General features: G+C 33.1%; 2 protein-coding genes across 3 annotated transcripts; both read left to right on the forward strand.

Annotated features, from left to right (window-relative positions):
• The first annotated feature begins 3,101 nt into the window (after positions 1 to 3,101).
• On the forward strand, positions 3,102 to 5,842 carry LOC125851122 (protein ACCELERATED CELL DEATH 6-like). 2 transcript variants are annotated; one of them, XR_007444890.1, is made up of 2 exons: positions 3,102 to 3,316; positions 3,518 to 3,985. XR_007444890.1 is itself a non-coding variant. In XM_049530910.1 (2 exons), the coding sequence occupies exon 2, from the start codon at positions 5,121 to 5,123 to the stop codon at positions 5,628 to 5,630; it is 510 nt and encodes a 169-aa protein (XP_049386867.1). In that variant the 5' UTR covers positions 3,102 to 3,316; positions 5,022 to 5,120; the 3' UTR covers positions 5,631 to 5,842. The 2 variants fall into 2 exon arrangements, 1 of the variants encoding a protein (XP_049386867.1); XM_049530910.1 differs by lacking the exon at positions 3,518 to 3,985 and adding an exon at positions 5,022 to 5,842.
• Positions 5,843 to 11,750: 5,908 nt separating this feature from the next.
• On the forward strand, positions 11,751 to 12,427 carry LOC125851123 (protein ACCELERATED CELL DEATH 6-like). Its single transcript, XM_049530912.1, has one exon. The coding sequence runs from the start codon at positions 11,835 to 11,837 to the stop codon at positions 12,366 to 12,368; it is 534 nt and encodes a 177-aa protein (XP_049386869.1). The 5' UTR covers positions 11,751 to 11,834; the 3' UTR covers positions 12,369 to 12,427.
• The last annotated feature ends 8,612 nt before the right edge of the window (positions 12,428 to 21,039 follow it).

Here is a 21,039-nt window from a genome sequence, read left to right on the forward strand (position 1 = left end):
CCTTGTATACACACAGAGTTTATAGCATGTTTTAAACAGTCTTTCTTTATATCGCGCTTGTTTTAAATTGCCTTATATTGAAAGAAGTCAGTCAGGTTGAGTTGAGTTGAGCAAGGTAAACTTTTCAATTTCTTCCAAATTTCCTTCTAGCCTATGTTGCTTAGTTTTCCAGCTCGCATACTCGTACATTCCATGTACTGATGCCAGTTGGCCTGCATTGTCTTATGATGCAAATACAGGTACCCCGGATCAGCATCCTGCACATCGTTGATCCAGCTGAGCACTCCAGAGTCAGTGGTGAGCCTCCTTGCATTTCGGAGGACTCAATTATTTTATGTTCTTAGTTTTTGTTTTATTAGGATGTTGCAGGGTCTGTCCCAACATCTATCTCAGTATTTTAGAGGCTTTATAGATAGACAGTCAGTCAGTTAGTTTTGAGTCTCTCATCTTTGTATATATGTAAATATTCTATTTTGAGATTCGAGTTGCCTTTATGGCCATATTTTATAAGTTAAGTTGTTTTGTAATATTGCATTACATTAAGTTATTCAGTTGGGTTAGGTTTCCGCTGAGTCAAGAAAGCCAGGCCAAGGGTTCGCTTGGGACCAGAAATGGTCTCCGGGTGCCGATCCCGCCCAGGGTGTAGGCTCGGGGCCTGACAGTTACCTTTGATGAATCTGCCTTGACAAATAAGGTAACAGTTGAAGAAGTCAAACAAACTGATGGTGCTTTAAAATAGGTAAAGTTTGAGGGGAAGATAATTTTTCCAACACATGGATCAAATGAGGAAACAACAGAAGTTTTTCCTCTGGAAGAAGAGCCAATCAAAGAAGAGATTCCATCTTAAGAACCTCAACCACAACTTGAATCAATAGCAACCAGTAAGCCAAAAAGGACAATAAGAAAACTTGCTCGACTCATAGATGTGGTGGCTTATGCGGACTCAATTGCAGCGGATGACATTCCTACCACTTATAAAGATGTAGTCCAAAGTTCAGAAGAAGATAAGTGGAGGTTTTCCATGGATGAAGAAATGCAGCCCCTTCATCAGAATCATACATGGAAATTGGTCAATCTCCCGGATGGCAAGAAAGCAATTGGGTGCAAATGGGTATTTGCAAAGAAAGAAGGATTTCCTAACTAAGAAGATGTTCGCTACAAAACAAGATTGGTGGCCAAAGGATACGCTCAAAAGGAGGGAATTGACTATAGTGAGGTATTTTCTCCAGTTGTGAAACACTCCTCCATTAGAGTTTTGTTGGCTTTGGTAGCACAGTTGAATTTGGAACTGGTTCAGTTGGATGTAAAAACTGCATTTTTACATGGAGACTTGGAAGAGGAAATCTACATGACTCAGCCAGAAGGATTCAAAGTTGATGGAAAATATGGTGTGCAAACTTGAAAAATCGTTGTATGGATTGAAACAATCTTCTAGACAATGGTACAAACAATTTGACAAATTTATGTTGCAGCAAAGGTACATAAGAAGCAAATACGATCATTGTGTGTATTTGCGCAAGCTTGAAGACGATTCCTTTATATATCTTCTCCTATATGTTGATGATATGTTGCTAGCTTCTAAAAGTCAAGAGGAAATTGAGAAGCTAAAGATTCAACTAAAAAAGGAGTTTGAGATGAAGGATTTGGGTGAGGCAAAGAGGATTCTTGGCATGGAGATAAAAAGAGATCGACATTCAAAGAAGCTTTTTTTTATCTCAGAAAGAATATTTGAAGAGGGTACTAAATCAATTTGGCATGAATGAGAAAACAAAGTCTGTTAGCACTTCGCTTGCTCCTCATTTTAAGCTTAGTGATGTTATGTCGCCAAAGAATGAAGTTGCACGAGAATATATGTCAAGAGTACCATATGCGAATGTTGTTGGTAGCTTGATGTATGCAATGGTTTGCACAAGGCCAGCTATTTCACACGCTGTTGGAGTTGTAAGCAGGTACATGCATAATCCTGGAAAGGATCATTGGCAGGCTGTAAAATGGATTCTACGGTACATTCATAATACTGTAGATATTGGCCTGGTTTATGAGCATAAAGATAGTCAACATCTTGTTGGATATTGTGACTCAGATTATGCAGGTGATTGGGACAAACGAAGATCAACTACTGGCTATGTTTTCACTATTGCAAATGCACCAGTTAGTTGGAAGTCTACTTTGTAGTCAACAGTTGCTTTGTCTACCACTGAGGCAGAGTATATGGCAATTACAGAGGCTGCGAATGAGGCAATTTGGCTTCAAGGATTGCTTAGAGAGCTTGGTATTGGACAAGAAGGAATCACAATATTTTGTGATAGTCAAAGTCCTACTCAATTAGCAAAGAACCAAGTTTATCATGCAAGGACGAAGCACATTGATGTTCGATATCATTTCATACGAGACATCATAGAAGAATGGGGAGTCACAGTGCAGAAAATTCATACTACGAATAATCCTGCCAATATGCTGACAAAAGTGGTGACTGCAGTCAAGTTTCAACATTGTTTGAACTTGATCAACATTGTTGAACATTGAAGATTGAGGTTGAAGACCACAATCAAAAGTTGTTGAGAGAAAGTTGAAAATGGATAATCTTGCCAAGGTGGAGATTTGTTAAATTTGACAAGATTCAAAGATGAATTAATGTGAAGATTTGGTAGTTAGGAAGATAATTCTTCATTGGCAAAAAAGTCAAGATAACATCTTTTGTAGGTGAAATTTAGGTGAACCATAAAATGGTTTCACAAGGTAAATCTTGACATTTTGACACATTGTGATGTCATGGATGACATCAATAGGAAGAATTCACTCCTATAAATAGGTAGTTCCTAATTCATTTGTAACACACCTCTCACCTGCCTTCTCATCTTCAAAGGCATTTGATCTTCTTTCTCTCTTGTAGTATTTCACTTGTAATCTTTTGGAGTGAAATAAATATTGGTTGGTTGTGTTCGAGGAGTAGGCAAAAGAAAACAAAAATTTACCGAACCTCGTTAAGTCCTGGTGTTCTTTTTATTGTTGTCTCATCTACTATTTATTAATGCTACCTTTAGATATAGCAGTTGTGATTTCATCACTCTCTATATATTCGGCTTCCGCAACAGTGGACACATTGACATTATCTGGATCTTGGTGAAATTATTACTAGATCCTGAACACAACTTCCCAGCCAATAAGGCTGGGGAGACACCACTTTATTTGGCAGCAGAGTCTGGTTTTCATGATGCTTTGATTGAAATCTTGAACGTTTGCAAAGAACCAACTTATGTTGCAGGTCTATCCAATCGAACACCTCTACATGCAGCCGTAGTTCAAGAACACACGGGTATGTACCTTCTGGATGATTTCATCATATATAATATGGAAAATGATTAAATTTGTCCCTCTACTAATGGAAAGAAGCTATATTTGTCTTTGGTTAAAAAAAAATTCAATAAATATACTCCTATAGGCATACTTTATGATCTTGTTAAATGAAAAAATCATTCATTTATCATTATATATAATATTTGACTAATATATCCAGAATGCGCGAGATCACTATGGCAATGGAATAAACCTTTATGAGAAGAATCTGATAAATGGGGTTGGAATTCACTACACTATGCTGTTAAACAAGGATTGACAGAAATAGTTTCCGATATGTTGGGATGGAAGAAATCCTTAGCCTACCTTCCAGTAGGCAGTGAAAATGATTGGACGACGACATTTCACATTGCAGCTAGTGAAGGTGATGTATTGATGATATGTGAGTTATTAAGCCACTGCCCAGATTGTTGAGACATGCTTAATTGCAATGGCCAAAATACATTTCATGTTGCCTTATTGAACGGTCACGAAATGTTTGTCCATGCCTTCCTTGGGTCTGGAATTTGTGATAGCCTTGCTGATTAGGCAGATAATGAGGGCAATACTCCACTCCATTTGTTTGCTGCCTCTGGGAACCGTGTGCCTCAAATGATATTAGACCATCCTAGCGCAAAGAAGATGACATTTAACAAACAAAATCACACTCAACTTGACATAGCATTGTCTCATACATGAACAATAAAGAAGGTACTCCCTCTTGTCCATGACAGACTGGATCGGTTTTCCCTCAGTTCTTTGGACTGACTCAGTCCGTCGGTTTCCTTTTTTTTTTTTTGTTAATCAACAATGTAAATAAGATTAGCAAGAATTATAGAATTAGAGGGAGACATGGCAACCTAACCTCTAGACACAAAAAGAGAGCATACATAGGATTTAATGCTCCTAAGAGATCTTGTCTAAGAGTAAGAGTTCTGGCACATTGAAGTGCTATAGAAGTAATCAGTAGCTTTAGCCTAAACATACTGGCATCTACAAAAGCAAGAAGAGTGCTTTTTTGCTTGTTTTCGAGAGGATGGGAGCTGGATCTTATCAATTCAAAAGGGGCCAATAGCCTCCTTAATTAGGAAGGTCTTCTTTATGTAGGAAAATTTTATCTTCTTAAGGGTGGTGGCATGCTTCGCAAGAGCATCTGCAACTCCATTACTTTCTTTATAGTAGTGACTAATCATGACATCTTCTGTTGCATTTTGTGTCGCATATCATCGATTATATTTTGCAATCTTGAAAGGGTGGTTTCCTTTGATTGGTTTTTGCACTGCTTTAGTAGTGATATTTATTAAGCGTAAAGATGAAAACTGTTCATCAGTATTCTTTGTCATGATTCCTTTATTTATTATTGAACTGCTTTGATCTGTTTTTCATTGAGCTGAGGGTTCTATCAGTAACAACTTCTCTTCCTCCGGGGTAGGGATTATAAGGTCTGCATACCCCTACCTCCGGAGTAGGGATTACACTGAGTATATTCTTGTTGTTGGTAAAGATAAAAACTAGAGTAACAATGAATTATATCTAGTGTTTTCTAAAATGACAACTACCTATTTTTATTAAGGACGAAAATAAAATGAACCAGAGGGAGTTGTTATTAATTCATCTTTTTCTCAAGTACTATTATATTATCTTTCACTAGCTGATCAATTTTATTACTACATGTCACATCTTAGGAGAAATTGGTAGGCGATTTGTGCAGCATAAATGGACGATTGGGACAACGTGACTTCAAGGTAAAACGGAAAACAGAAACGATTGGTAACATATGACAGATGAGGAAGGAGGATGATCAGGACAAAGCTAAGAGAGACAAAATAGAAATAGAAAAAATTATGAAGGCAGCTCAAATACAAGTAGTTGTAGCTACTCTCCTAATGACAGTCACGTTCGCAGCTGGTTTCACATTGCCAGGAGGTTTATACAACGATGACAGTCCTAATAAAGGGATGGCGATTCTATTAAGAAAAACAGTGTTTCGTGCATTTGTTATTTCAGATGTCCTGACATTTGCATTCTCAGCTGGTGCTATATTCATCTACTTCCTCATGGCAGATTGTGATGTAGACGAAGATGAAGAATGTACAAGGGACTGGTTCAAAGTTTTAAGAAGTTATTATTATATAGCAGGTATTTTGCAACTTTTGGCAATGGGTGCTGTTGTAATTGCATTTGTGACTGGTATGTATGCTACTTTAGCAAATTCACTTGCTCTTGCTGTTAGTGTTTGTGTCATTGGTTGTGTCTCTTTTCTTATGAACTTTTGGATTTTCTTTTGGGTATAGAAAACCAATAAGAAACTCTTAAGAGCTCTTGCTTTTTAGGCCTATTGAGCCAACAAACATACTTTGTAGTCATGCTCAAGTTGCCACCAAATACTTGGCCCAAATATGTATTAAATTATGGTTAGATTGTATGATCTAGTATAAATATTGAGTGCTAAATAAGTACTTCTTTCTATGTTCAAGATTATTTAGTGAATTTGTATTGAACTTTGAAAAATCTAGAATGGTAATTATTCTTCAAACTATGGTTGTATAAGAAATTTCTTCTTTTTAAATATTAAAGACTCTTTAACTTAAACTAGACTAGATGAAAAACATTATTTCAAGAACTTTACTATTCATGTTTTAATTCATAACTTTTTTTTGTTGTTTATAATTTTGTTTTTTCCTCAAATAAAACCTACTAAAATAAAAGGTCAAAATGTCAAGATTAGATAGAAATATATATTTTGTAAATCTTGGGTTCCATAAAAAATTAAATATTCATAATCACATCGTCCTATATTATCAAGTCTTCTTCATTTATGGACTTCATTTGTCAGATAACCTACCTATTTGTTTGCTTCTCTCCGGATATGGATGATATTTTTTGATCCTCTCATTTTTTCTCTTTTTTTTTCTTCTTGAACTCTTAACTAAAACCCTAGGCATATTTTAGTATTATAAAACTGAACCTAATAGGATTAGACCCCTACAACATTACTAAAAACAAATTAAATTTGATTGGGTAAGGAAAAGACCAAAATACCCCTTACTATTTTTGGGTAACTTTCCCTAACTGGACAACCTGACTTTAAAAGGGCATATCTCACTCATCCAAACTCAAAACATAGGAAACTTGACAGCGTTGGAAAGAGGACTCGAAGATCTTTAATTTAATATTTTATAGGTCTCCTAACTCATCCTGTACTAAAAGTTATGGTTGTTTGAAGTTGAACCAAAACTTGAGAAAAACTTAGGAATGACTTGAATACTTTTCTCTTTTGTTCTTATCGGAACTTAAGATGCTACATCTAGTGACCTTAACACTCAAGAAATTTTAAATTCCTTGCAAAAATCTCACTCACTACGAAGAACGGTTCGGGTCTTAGCTCAAAATTTTTCTGGAGTGTTACAGAAGATCAACTAACTAGGAGAAATCAAGGAACCGATATGTCACTCTCTGAGCCTATACAGTAGACATGGCTGGCACTCGAGAATCATTGTTGGTCCCCAAGCGAACCATTAGCCTGACTGACTACTTAGCGGAAGACTTACTCAACCATAACAAGCTTATAAATAGTATTATAAACATTTAAGCTCAACAATTTTTCAATTCAACTATCTGAAAATAATTAAGTTCAAAAATAGTAATACTCTATAAAATAGTCTCAAAACATTTCAACAAAAGGAAAAGTAATGAGAGACTTTTCAACTCTAACTATATATAAAGCCTCTAGTACTAAGATAGATATCGGGACAGAACCCTCGACAACTCAACAAAAGAAGGAAATAAGTGTGATGCCCTTCAAAGAGCAAGGAGGCTCACCAAAGCTAGTTAGAGTGCAAATGGTATCAACGAAGCGCCAACTCATGACTCTGAACATTTGTATCTGCATCATAATAAGATGTAGATCAAATGACATCAGTACATTGAATGTATGAACATGCAAGGGGAAACTGAAAGCATGGATAATTGAGCTAACAAGACTAGGAGAAATACTCATCTTAACTCAACCCTAATACAAAAGCATTAACAAGAGATGTAATGTTTAAAGCATTATAAAACATAAGATATAACTCAACGATGTATAAAAATACAATAAAATACTATTTACTCTTATTTGGGAGATTCTCTAACCGACAACTATCACCATCAGATATGTGATGATACAGCGTCTCGCTCACGCTGCCAGAACTCTCATATACCTTGTCGGGTATAGAAAACCTCAACTAAGTGGATCCACTAAGCTATGCCTAAAAGTAATAAGATTTCATCTAAAAAGTATGATTATTCACCCATGTTGGCTACTTGGTTTATGAGTAATGTGAGTTGTCTAAACTCATCCTCATATTAGTGCTCAATACTACTCCCAATAATATATATATATATATATATATATATATATATACACTTATGCTCAATGTTTAAAAACATTTTCTTTCTCAATTTGAGGTAATTACTCAAAAGATCCTCTTAAAAAAGGAAGTGCTTTAAAATATCTCTTGACTCATAAACTCATTTAGAAATTAAAGTTTATCTTTTACATTTGGGAATAATTAGTTCCCTTATATTCATTCTCAATCATGAATACGACTCTTCTCATTACTCATAATCACTTTCTCAGAACTTAGTCGAAACCATTGTTGATTACAAAAGATTCTCAAAATAACTCAGAAAGACATCTTGAACTTTCCTCTTAAACTCACTTTAATTTTAAATGTAAATTAAGACATGTGATTAGGACATGTAGGAACTCTCAAGAATGGGTGGAGTTTATATGAGCTAATACAAGAAAGGAACGTAGTCACGACTCAAAGAAACACGTCATGAATGAAACACGAAAGAAAATAGGCTAGACAACCCCTAATGTACTACTGACGTGGGGCGTCAGGCCCTAAACTGACCAAAGTTTGGGGTGTACTGTTTGTGTGGGGCATCAGATCCCAAACTACGGAGCAAAAGCCCTGGCACTATGGGTGACACGTCGCCCCCACACCCCTGTCCAGATTTCTGATGAAGTTTTCAAGCCAAAAAAGGTCCCAACTAGAAATTCTCCTAAACTCTTCTTGATTCTCAAACCCACCATTAATACAAGTGGAATTCCATATGATCCTTTTGGGAAATCAAACTATTACCAAAGATTAACAACACAAAAGAATTCACAACCTCCATTGTTCAAGAATTGAACAAAAATCAAGAATTACTCAAGAACTTTTTGAATACAACAATTTCGTGGATAAATTCAGATGTATGGCGTGAGGATAAACAAGTCCAACAGTGTGAGAAGCCTTACATACCTGGAAATAACAATGTTCTTAGCAAAAATCCACAGGATCTTGATGAACGCTCAAAACCTAGCTTTTTAGCCTCTTGAACTCTTCTTTTATTTCTCTAAGTGTTTAGGAACGACCAAGAGTGGTTTAGCATTTGATTAGACCCTTAATTGGGTGAGGAAAAAGTCCAAAATACCCTTCCACAAATGAATTGTCACTATCCGAGCCTACACCCTGGATGTGGCCGGTACTCGAGAACCATTGTTAGTCCCCAAGCGAACCCTCATCCTGCTTGACTACAAGTAGAAGACTAAGTCAAGCATGCATAAGCATCAAATGGAAAGAAACATTTAAAAATAGTTTATTGAATTTCAAAACTTCACTGAATATACTGAGTATACAACATAAGTTTTAAATAAAATATCTGAAACTGAAAGACTCTCCAAAACTGTCTATCTATGAAGCCTCTATTATTAAGGAAGGATGTCGGGACAAGACCCACGACACCTCAAAACTACTAACTGGAAAGTAACATTGAAGTCATTGGAATACAAGGAGGCTCACCAAAGACGACTAGAGTGTAGAATGATCTCAACAAAGCGCCTGTTGATAATCATGAAAACTTATATCTGCATCATAAAAGGATGCATGTCGAATAACATCAGTACATGAAATGTACGAGTATATAATATGGCTGAGTAACAAATAACTGAACTGAATGGCTGAAAGCAACTCAACTGAATCAATACATGAACATGAAGTGAAAACCATTTAAGCATTACAAAAAAATATACAATGAAAGCAATATGCAAATAATATATTTTACTTGTGGGGAGTTTCTCTAGCCGACAACCACTATTATGAGCCTGACAATGATACAACATCCCGCCACACGTTGCAAGGGCCCATCCTATACGTTGCCGGGGGTATATGATGATATCGTGACTATGGATCCAATAACTATATGCCTTCTTAGAGGTGGTGAGAAGTCGCATAAATAATCAATGCTATCTTATCCTACGCTGGCTACGTAGTTTTATGGGACTTCTGAGTTATAAAAGACTCTAATCCAACTAGGTGCTCGATACTACTCTCAAAATAATTAATATAATTTTGTGCTCAATTCACCCATTACAAAGAATGGACTTCTTACATTACTTGAAATAGTTTTCAAAACATGAGACATGTTACCTTCTTGAAAACATGCACTTATGAGCTTATCTTTCAAGTCCAATAACTAACATAGGTACATATATATATAGAATAACATTAGAAACTCTTAAGTTTTTATGAGATCGAACCTTTAAACTTTTTTCTCAAAACTCAGTTTGAAACACAATGATTGACTTTCAAAGAATCTCAAGAATTATAACTCAATTCGTAGGGTTCAAGCGGAATTATGCACATGAATGAATCAATTTACTCATCTGTACTTCCTAAAAAAACTCAGTTTAAAACTCAAATGTTGGCTTTAAAAAGCTTCTCAAAAATTTATAACTCAATTCATATGGTTCATGCAGAATTGTGGACATGAACGACTCAACTCAAGAATGTTAATGCATAACATGTAATAATTCAATAATTAGGATTAGAATTTTAAAAAGAAATAGGAACTCGAGAACTCACAATTAACTCATCTTAAGAATACTCAAATCTAGGGGTAGAATCCATGATTACTCTTTTATTGATTAACTAGTCCAACATTAGGATAATCTTACATACCTGAAAGAACAAGGTTCTTGAAAAATCTTGAAGAAGAACTTGATTAGAAGCCTTGAAACCCTAGCTTGAAGGTAAACAATTAAGAAAATCTTTCTTGAGATTCTTTAATTGGTTTCTTGAAATCTCTATGGTCAAGAATTATGATTTTCATTAGTGATTCATAATTGTACGGAGGAATTTGAGTTGGAAAGAATGGAATTCTTGGAGAAAAACTTACCTTGAAGAAGAATCTTGAATGAAGTCTTCTACTTTGATTTTTCCTTAAGGTTTGAGAGAGAAGAGAATGATGGATTAAGAGATGAAAATCTGATTATTTTGGGTCTTTAATTAGTCAAGAAATTTGTTTAGGGTTTTCTTAGAGGTAAAAAGACAAAAACGACCCTTTTTAATATTTTCCCGTCAGCAAATTTGTCACAACACTATATCAGGTCACTAAAATGATCATAACTTTTTACTCAAACCTCGAATTATTGCGAAATTGGTGGCGTTGGAAAGAAGATCCAAATACCTTTAATTTGATAGGTTATGAGTCACATAACTCTTTATATTCTAGGAGATATGGTCGTTCAAAGTTCACCCAAGTAAACTCTTATATCAAAACTTTCAACTCAGCTTTGTGCTAGGAGTTTTTAGTGACCTTAATTGATATCCAAAATCATTCTCACACTAAAGGATTTATCTTTACATATATGAGCAATTTAAGAATAACCTTATAAGTCCTTATTCGCAAATAAATAATAGTTCGGACTTTAGCTTTGAAATTTTCGGGGTGTTACGCGAATGAAATGCCTTAAATAGAGAGGCTTTACTCAAACGGGCATAACTTTTTACTCCGGGCTCAAAATTAAGCAAACTTGGCAGCGTTGGAAAGAGGAGTCAAAGACCTTCGATTTGATAGTTCATGGGCAACCTAATTCTTTATGTGTTGTGCTAAAAGATACAGTTGTTTGAAGTTGACCCAAAACTAAAACAACTTGTATGAACCTCTAATTAGCTCTTTTGAAGTCCAAGGTGCTACACGATATCCTTACAAACTAATATATTTAAAGAAAATGATATTGTTAATTTATCGCATTAGATATTATTTTTTAGTATTTGTTAGGTATTGAGAGAAATATTATAATAATAATAATAATAATAATAATAATAATAATAATAATAATAAAAATAATAAAAATAATAATAATATATGATTTTTTCCCCATGATTATACAATTTAGTCTGCAAAATTTAGATTCTGTACTGAGGCTATGTTTTGTTTGCATCATTTGTAGGTAATAATAATAATAATAATAATAATAATAATAATAATAATGTTATGTATTGAAAATTAGAAAATCATGTTAGGATTAGTAGTATTCACTCTTAAATATGTTTGTTTTTGCTCTTTATTAATATATAAAATATAATATATAGGTGAAATTGGCATTCGGTTTGTGCGGCATTAATGCACGATTGGGACAACGTTGTGACTTTGAGGTAATACGTCAAACAAACAAATTGAGTATGACAAAACTACTACTAGGGACGGTGAAGGATGATGATGATGAAGCCAAAGATAAGAAAGAAAAACTAGAAATCGAAAAAATTATGAAGTCAACTGAAATACAAGTAGTTGTAGCTACCCTAATAATGACAGTCTCGTTCACAGCTGGTTTTACATTGCCAGGAGGTTTAGACGACAACGATGACAGTCCTAATAAAGGGATGGCGACTCTAATAAAGAAAACAGCATTCCGTGCATTTGCTATTTCGGATGTCCTGGCATTTACATTCTCAGCTAGTGCTATATGCAGCTACTTTACCATGGCAAATAGATATCGAGGCTACAATGAAGATACTAACGTTCGAGTTTTGAGGATGAAGTATCGTATAGCAAATGTTTTGCAACTTTTGGCATTGTATGCAGCTGTAGTTGCATTTGCAACTGGTATGTATGCTACTTTAGAAAATTCACATGCTCTTGCTGTTACTGTTTGTGTCATTTCTTCCACTTTTTTTCTTATCTTCTATTGGACTAGTATTCGTAGAAAAAACTAATTAATTGGATCACATGTAATTCATATATATATATATATATATATGCTACTACTATTAATTTCTGATTTATCAAATACTTCTATATATTTATTCAACCACACCCAATGCTTGAGAATTTAGCTCCAGGTGTTTTTGTTGCTACCTACATTAGACAATTGAGTAGTTTCTTAGATTATAGGATTCAATTCTATATATGTTGCTCCATGTGTACGTACGTTTGTCTGAAAAAGTCTACTATTTACTTAGGGGTGGTTTGCATGTATTTATAACTTTGTGTATTACTAGCTAGTACCTTGTTTGGGGAGTACATTTTTTCAACTTCTAATGCGTAATATATACCATGCTCCATGAATTTCTATGCATTCGTTCTAATGCAATGCTCCGTTCTAGTTCTAATGCATGCATTGGTATGGTTAGAGACATAATTGTACTCGAGACTTTTTCCACATCGATCCTTTCCGCTAGGGGTGTACGTACATGATCGGGTTAGTTCAAGTTTTTCAAATATCAAATATCACTCTCCATTTCTCGCTCGCCAGTCCTCGCTTCTCTCACTTTATACAAACACAAATGTATAAAATGCGTTTGTGTTTGTATAAAGCGAGAGAAAACTGTATATACAAATACAAATACATATATTTTCATCCTATACACTTATAATTATACAAGTACAGATCGATCTTCCCCTGCCCAATTCTCTTTTGTCTTTCTCTCTTTCTCGCTTTATACAAACACAGATTATACAAATTACAATGTATAATTTGTGTTGTATAAAGCGAGAAAGAGAGAGAGATTTGATATACAAATGTTTTATTTCGATTCAATTGTATACAAATTCAAACTTTATGCAGATATACAAACACATAAAATTGAATTGAGAGGCTGCCTGCGATTTATACAAATGAGAGGTTGCCAACGATTTATACAAATGAGAGGCTGCCAACGATTTATACAAATCTGATGCTCTATAGCAAACATAAAGTTTGTTATGGAGCGCAACTATACAAACTATAGTTATAACATACAAATATGATTTTTATGTTTGTTAATTACATCGAAAATTTATAAGATAACAATAGTAAAAGTAATACTAAAATAATACTCGTACTAAATTATGTTGGAAGTTGGAACTGCTATGATGTGAAGATCAATTTAAGATTNCAAACGAGAGGTTGCCAACGATTTATACAAATGGAGGCTGCCAACGATTTATACAAATCTGATGCTCTATAGCAAACATAAAGTTTGCTATGGAGCGCAATTATACAAACTATAGCTATAACATAAAAATATGATTTTTATGTTTGTTAAGTAAATCGAAAATTTATAAGATAACAATAGTAAAAGTAATACTAAAATAATACTCGTACTAAATTATGTTGGAAGTTGGAACTGCTATGATGTGAAGATCAATTTAAGATTCAAAAGTTTATGAGTTTTACATAAATTTCAAGTTAGTAGGAATTGATTTCTTAACAAAATATTTACAAATATTTAATTTATATATTTGGACAAAAAATTATTAAACTTATGTGAAATCGTAACTGTTCCATATCCTCCCCAAATTACTATATAATTTATTTCATCTAGAAGATGAAATTAAATAATACCAAGTTGGATGATTAAGCTGGAATATTTAGGATCAAAATTGAGATTAAATGTATACCTTCAATTTAAAAAATATAATTTTAATCAGAGATATCTTAATAAAATGACCTCTAAAAGTACTAAAACGTCAGATAATTAGATCCAAAGTATATTGAATTATTGATGAGTGTAGTCCATTTTTATTAATATTTTTTACTTGTACATGGAGACAATATAACTTTTTGTTGTCATCATTGGAAATTATAACTTGTAGCGGGATACCTTTTTTTTTTTTTTTTTTGGGTTTTGCTATTTATTACTAATGACTTAAAACTTATTATGGACAATATAATTAATTCAAAACTTTTACTCTTATTGTAAATATATATAGAGAGATTAATATAATAAAAATAAAATGATATAAAATTGAAGGATAAATAAAGATAATTAATTAAATTAATATTTTCTTAAAAGATATGGAAAAGAAAAACATGACAAATAATAAATCAAAGAAAATACTTTTTTTAAGGTGTTTTGTTAGTTTTTTACTCTCTGTATGTAATTTCATAAGTAGGGTATGAAGAACGTAGTGGGTACATAAATTTTATTTTTATTTGAAATACAGAAAAATGATTTTTGATAGATCCTCAATTTGAGAACTCTGTATAGATAGTTAAACCTATTTTAATATTTTACTAGTTTAATTGATGATTATCTAATCCTAATCTCATTTCACTTTCTCCTCTATTTTTATAAGCATATAAAAAGTTGAAATTCTCTTTGGTATCTTTTCTTTCCCTTTCTTTACCTATCTTATCAAGAGGAAAGTCCTCATTAATAGATCCATCTTAATTACCTAATCATAACCGTCCACGTGGCTTTCCTTTTTCATTATTGGAAACTCAAATACATCCAATGGGTCCCACATATTATTCTAACCCTACAAAATACATTAAAAACATCATATTATAATGTCCCCATTCACTCATTCCTATTTGTCCTCTTTCATTACTTTACTACAATATCCGTAGTAATATATTTGTCTGATTTTAATTTGAAATAAAATTTTAAATAAATATTTATTTGTAAAATTTTATGTTGACAAAAAGTACATAAAATATATCTGGAATGTTCTTTAGTCATATGCTCTTAAATGTATCATGCCAAAATTTAAAATTGGAAAATTGCCAAAAAACAAAAAAGGAAAAAAACATTCATTACGAAATTGAAAAAGGAATATAAGACAAATAAAATGAAACCAAAGGAATAATTTGGTCAAAAATCAACCTAATTTATATATATTGACCAGAAAAAATAAATAATAAATCTGTCGAGCTATTTGTGCGGAAATCCCTAAGTTTTTACTACCAAGTCTCTATCCTTTCTATCTCTCTCTCATCATTATTCAGCGGTCAAGATTATCTTAAGACTGAAGTGGGTCCATCATAATTCAGCTTCCTACCAATAATAACACGCCACGTGTAAGAAGATACATAGAATTGATATGTGAGTGATTATAAATGAATTTTCCCTTGGTCTTAAAGTGTGAGAATGCCAGAATAGGGGGTTTTGAGGTGTGAAGTGAGGCAAATGTAGAGCATGAGCTGCTGTTTTAGTTTATGTTATGTTCTTACCAACTAAGGAATCAAAGAATCTTTGTTGGGTTTTAGACTTGTAGAGAAACAAGAAGAAGAAAAAAGCACCTATAAGGGTTAAACTGGTCTTTTAGATTTTATCAATCAAAGGAAAAAAAAGGTATGTTGAAGAGCTACCTAATCAATTCTTTCTTTAGTTTTACTGTTTTCCCATGTTGGGTTTTACCTAAATCCTCATTTTTTCCATCTGGGGTTTGCTTTTTGTGATGAAAATGGGTTAAAGATTAGAATTTTAGTACATGGTGTTGATAAAGATTGTGTTTTTTTGCTTTGGGATGTACATTTATTTGTGTTGTTGTACTAGTACCATTTTATTTTCAGAATGCCCACTTTTGGGGTTCTTGAAAAAGCTGAGATTTTTTTTTCTCTTTGAGTTCAGTTTGAGTTGTTATTACTTATTAGTTTGTAAATACTGGAATTAACTTTTGTAATCCCCATTTCTTGATTTAGATTGTTGCTGTTATTTTGTGGATGTTATGTACAAAACAGCTAATTTAAGCTGCTAGAAAGTTGTTTAATTGGGTGCTGCTTGATTAATTTGTCTCCATTTTGGGTGCAAATATTAGTAAACGTATATGGGAAGCAACTGAAATTTAATGACCTGTAGCATAGCATCTTAAAGATTGTTATCAAAATAGTGATTTTTTAGGTGTTTGTGCTCTGAGTGACTGAGCAAAGAAATCTTCTCTAAAATCATTTGTTCTATGAGTGAATGACATGTTTGTATATATCCGCAGATTGATATATACTCTTCTCTGACTGGGCTCTCATTATGTACATTGTTGTCTAGGTGTTTGGTATGTGTCTTACTAGAGTTTACGGTGCTAGCTTAATCAACTTAAATAGGCACTTGAATGCATTATCTTTACCGTCTGCACCTGAAATTATATCCATGTAAGAAACCAATAATAGCATGCTGCTTGTGTGGACATTACCAAGAAATCAACAAAGCACAACCGCAATTACAAGCACAACAATTCTCTAGATCATACACTAGTTTTTTATTAAATCTGAAAGACCTACTGGATTACTAAATTATTGTTGTGATTTTTAAAATTATTATGTTATGTATTGTATTGTTATCTTGTATTTAAATTATTATGTCATGTATTGTATTTTTAAATTAAAATTTTTCATCTTATCATTTAAATTTTGTACATTCTTTATAGTGAAAATAAAAAATAATATCAAATTATCTCTTAAAGTAACGAAAATTGAAAAAAAAATATTTGTAATATTGTTAATTCGGGATGAAAATAGTATATATTAAATAAATATATTTTTTAAAATGTTGTATTACATTTAAAAAGAATTACGAATATTAGAAATTTAATTAATAAGAAAAATAATATGTTAGTTACAAATAATAGAAATAATATTAAATTAATGAAAAAAAAGAGAGGATGAATAGTAGTTCTCCAATAAATTTGAAGAACTACTGTTCACCTCTCTATATATAAAGAATAGAGAGCTTTTTAGAGGGTGATTGGAGACCCAATTCGCTATTTTACTCTCCAAATATAGAGAATGGAGAGTAAAATAAAGTAGGATTAGAGATGATCTAAGACTCTGTTATCTTCAATGAGACCAAAAATTGTAAATGAATAACAACACAAAGCGTAAGGTGGAAAATTAATAGTGCCCACAAGAGATCACTACGAATTTGCACCTTCTAGTTTTCTTAGAATTCATTTCCTTCTCTCCCACATTATTTAGGAGACTCTGCTACAAGAAGTGATGGGCTAGTATTTGAAAAATTAGAAACAATATAATTTCTTACAATTAAGACAATTAATTGATGGTAAATCGAAAATATAATGTGCACTTAAATTAAAGAACACAGTACCCCTTTCTCATCTGGTTGAAACTCCACTGATTTGATAGGGACACGATTTGAATCTGCAATCTTCAGGCCATGAGCCTGATCAGGAGCAGGGGGTCTTCTCCAACAAAAGCCACTCTTTTTCAATCCTTTGGCAAAAGGCACTTTCCGATGCCACGTTCTTATAATTTTTGTCATATTTGTCAAGTATGCCAAACTGCTTGATCAGTCTATAATCTCTTCTATTTCCCCAGAAGTCTTGTTTGCGTTATCCATTTATTGGTGTTGCTTTTTTTAAAATAAAAAATAAAAAAATTTATACCATTAGACAGAGCGTCTAGCAATTTTTTGTTAAAACAAAAATCCTCAACATAAATAAGTACAAGCAAGGGGGCTAGGCCTTACCTTGTCAATCCTATGAGGTAATGAACCTCTACTAATTAACAAGCATGAACAAAATAAGATCTAGAAAGAACTAGATATTCTATGATCATCACAGAATTCATAATACATTTTATGATGATATTACAAATGAGAATGCTTAAATAATGCACATATATAAAATCCAAGAAGAAAGTTGAGTTATCAACCTCAAACTTACTTTTACAAATGTGTGAATTAAAAATGATAGATAGCCCATCTAAAGAAACATGAAGTATTTTCCTCTTGTTTTCTTCTTCAAATATGTCCAACAAAATTTGATATTTCATCATTTCTTTTTGGATGTATTGGATCTTGTTGAAGCCATTAACACTGTCATATGATTTTACTTTGTCAGTCGCATCGACAGGTGCCTTGGAACAAACTCTCTTGTCACTTTACCATTCCAAGTGTGTTGTCTTTGTTTTTGTTGCTTCCACTTCTTTGATTCCTAGGTGAGATATGTCCCCATCTCTAGCCACTTTATCAAAGCATATGTCCAACATATTATCGTCATCATCCTCATCAAAAGAATCATCGCCCAGATCACTAGCATAAACATTATTGGTGTTGCTTATTATGAAGCAAGAAAGCAATTATTTTCTGGTATATTATGTTCTTTATTTGGAAAAAATAAAAATATCCTATTTAATTTGTTTAGTTGCAAACCCCAACAGATTATTGTGTTGGAAGGAATTATTCTTACAGTATAATTCCAACAATAGCATCCATATTCCCTATCTCAACTAAATCGGAAAGGAAAAAATAATGAATATTTAAATACTTTCTCGGTCAAACTTATTGCACCAAACTTGCTTAGTGTGTAACCTCTCATTTGTGTTGTGCGGGCCGTTAGACTGGAACAACTACAATGAACATCTTTCACGATGGAAGTTCACAGATGAGCAAGTTGATAGCCCATTCACTACATACACATATTTAGGCTTTGAACTAAGCACAATAGAGAAACATGATATAGTACTTTTTAGTTTTCACCATGCTAAAACGTAAAAATAAATGATACTTAGCATTTCTCATTGGCAACAAAATATTGGGTTATCATACACCCCTCATCTAAATTGAGGAAGTGCAACTCTGTTACTCAGAATAATCATTCACATTTATAATTCAACTTTTGAAAATATTATTTGAAGCAAAATACAAACTCTTGAATCATGTACATATAATATGCTTGAAGTACACATAAACTGATGCATATATAAACAAAATGGGAGTAATTTGACGGTAAAAAAATACGTGTTTTTTGTTGAAAGAATCAACTTCACCAAATTAAAGATTGAACAAACCCCAACAACCTCAATATATTTAAGGACAATATATTGAAAGCTCAAATAAAGAAGCAGGAAAAATACCTTATGCAAACTACTGGTTCAAGTTTGTAACTATTAAGTAAAAAATTGTAAATATAGTAACTTTAGATTGTGTATATAATTTTGTGAGAGATGTAATATTCTATGAGATATTATATGATATCTCATTCCTATAATATATCATAGAATATTACATCTGTCACAAAATTATATTACACGATCTAAAGTTACTATATTTACAAATCTTTGCTTAATACCCCCTCAAGTTGGTGCGTGAAGATTTTGAATAGCACAATTAGCATCAAGTGAAGAAAACTCGGGCAATTTGAATAGAAATATATGAATTTCTGAAATCTCTAACTAACAACTATACCAGGATGGATTCTACCGAATCTTGATTGAAGGGTAGATAAACTAATTGGAAGCAACGTCAACATTGCCAAAAATTTATACTAACTGTAACACCCCATAAACTTTTTGAACTAAGACTCGAACCGTTCTTCATAGTGAGTGAGATTTTTGCAAGAAATTTAAAATTTCTTGAGTGTTAAGGTCAGTAGATGTAGTACCTTAAGTTCCAAGAAGAACCAAAGAGAAAAACATTCAAGTCATTCCTACGTTTTTCTTAAGTTTTGGGTCAACTTCAAATGACCATAATTTTTAGTACAAGATGAGTTAGGAGACCCATAAGATATTAAATTAAATTCCTTCGAGTCCTCTTTCCAATGCCACCGAGTTTGCTAAATTTCGAGCTCTGGGTAAAAAGTTATGACTGATTTACTAACGATACTCAAACCTGGCAGCAGCTCCGCGCTGGCTCCGCGTTACGGAGCCAATACGGACCTCACTGCCTGGTGAAAAATTATTCCGACTCCCAGCTTGTTTTATTTATTTCTTAAATAGTATTTTGGTCCTAAAAAGCCTTAGAAGGTCCTCTAAATTACCCTAAACGAGTAGAAAATCAGTTTTTTCTTAAATCAAACCCTCTCATCCACTCCAAAATTCTACGCTCAAGAAATTCAAGAAAATGGTAAGGCTAGGGTTCATCTTCCAAGATTTTTCTTCAAGATCTTCAAGAAAGATGGTTCTTTCAGGTATGTAAGCTTCCATAGTGTTGGATTTGTTCACTCACACGCCAATCATGTTAATTTCAGCGTTAAATTCGTTCTAGAAAGTTGAAAGTTTGGTGTTCTTAAACTATGTTCTTGAAATTGGCTTTAGTTCTTGAGTTTAGATGAGATTGTTGAGTTCTTAATGAAATCATGTCGATTTTAGAGTTGTATGTGAGTAGGTTCTTGTGTTCATGTGTTGGGTATCTAAATCTAAAGAGGGATTGAGAAAAAGAATAGAATATAGGCGAATTGTGGTTGAGAAAACGAAGAAGGAAAAAGTCGGGAGAATCTGGCACCTTGCTACGCGTCGCGGACCTGTTCCTTCAGTGTGAAATTTTTTCTCCGCGTCGCGGACTTGCTCTCCAGACAGTGTTTTTCAACAGTTTCTCATGTTTAACTATCTAAAAACACTCCTAAACATCACGAGATCTTTCCTATCNTGAATAAAAATGGTGACATATAAATATGAACGGAGGGAGTATTAGTTTGAGAAATACATCTCTCTCTTTTATTACACTCTCATCGTGGTGCGTGTACTACACTCTCTCTTTTATTTTAAAAAATTATCACATCACACTCCACATGAACAAACATTCCACCTTTACAAAAATTAAATAAATTATTAGTATTCGTTAAAATTAAAGATTAAAAAATTATTATCTCCCAAAAAAATAATTTTTTTTATAAAATATAATGTAAAATATTTTTCTTACCTCACTCATCACTTCCTCTCACCGTCCCCCC

This window comes from Solanum stenotomum, unplaced genomic scaffold, assembly GCF_019186545.1.
Source record: "Solanum stenotomum isolate F172 unplaced genomic scaffold, ASM1918654v1 scaffold22792, whole genome shotgun sequence".
In the NCBI taxonomy this organism is placed as follows: domain Eukaryota; kingdom Viridiplantae; phylum Streptophyta; class Magnoliopsida; order Solanales; family Solanaceae; genus Solanum; species Solanum stenotomum.

What these genes read in the sequence shown, in the direction of transcription:
- LOC125851123 (XM_049530912.1), top strand. Translation starts at nt 11,835, where the DNA reads ATGACAAAACTACTACTAGGGACGGTGAAGGATGATGATGATGAAGCC.
- LOC125851122 (XM_049530910.1), top strand. Translation starts at nt 5,121, where the DNA reads ATGAGGAAGGAGGATGATCAGGACAAAGCTAAGAGAGACAAAATAGAA.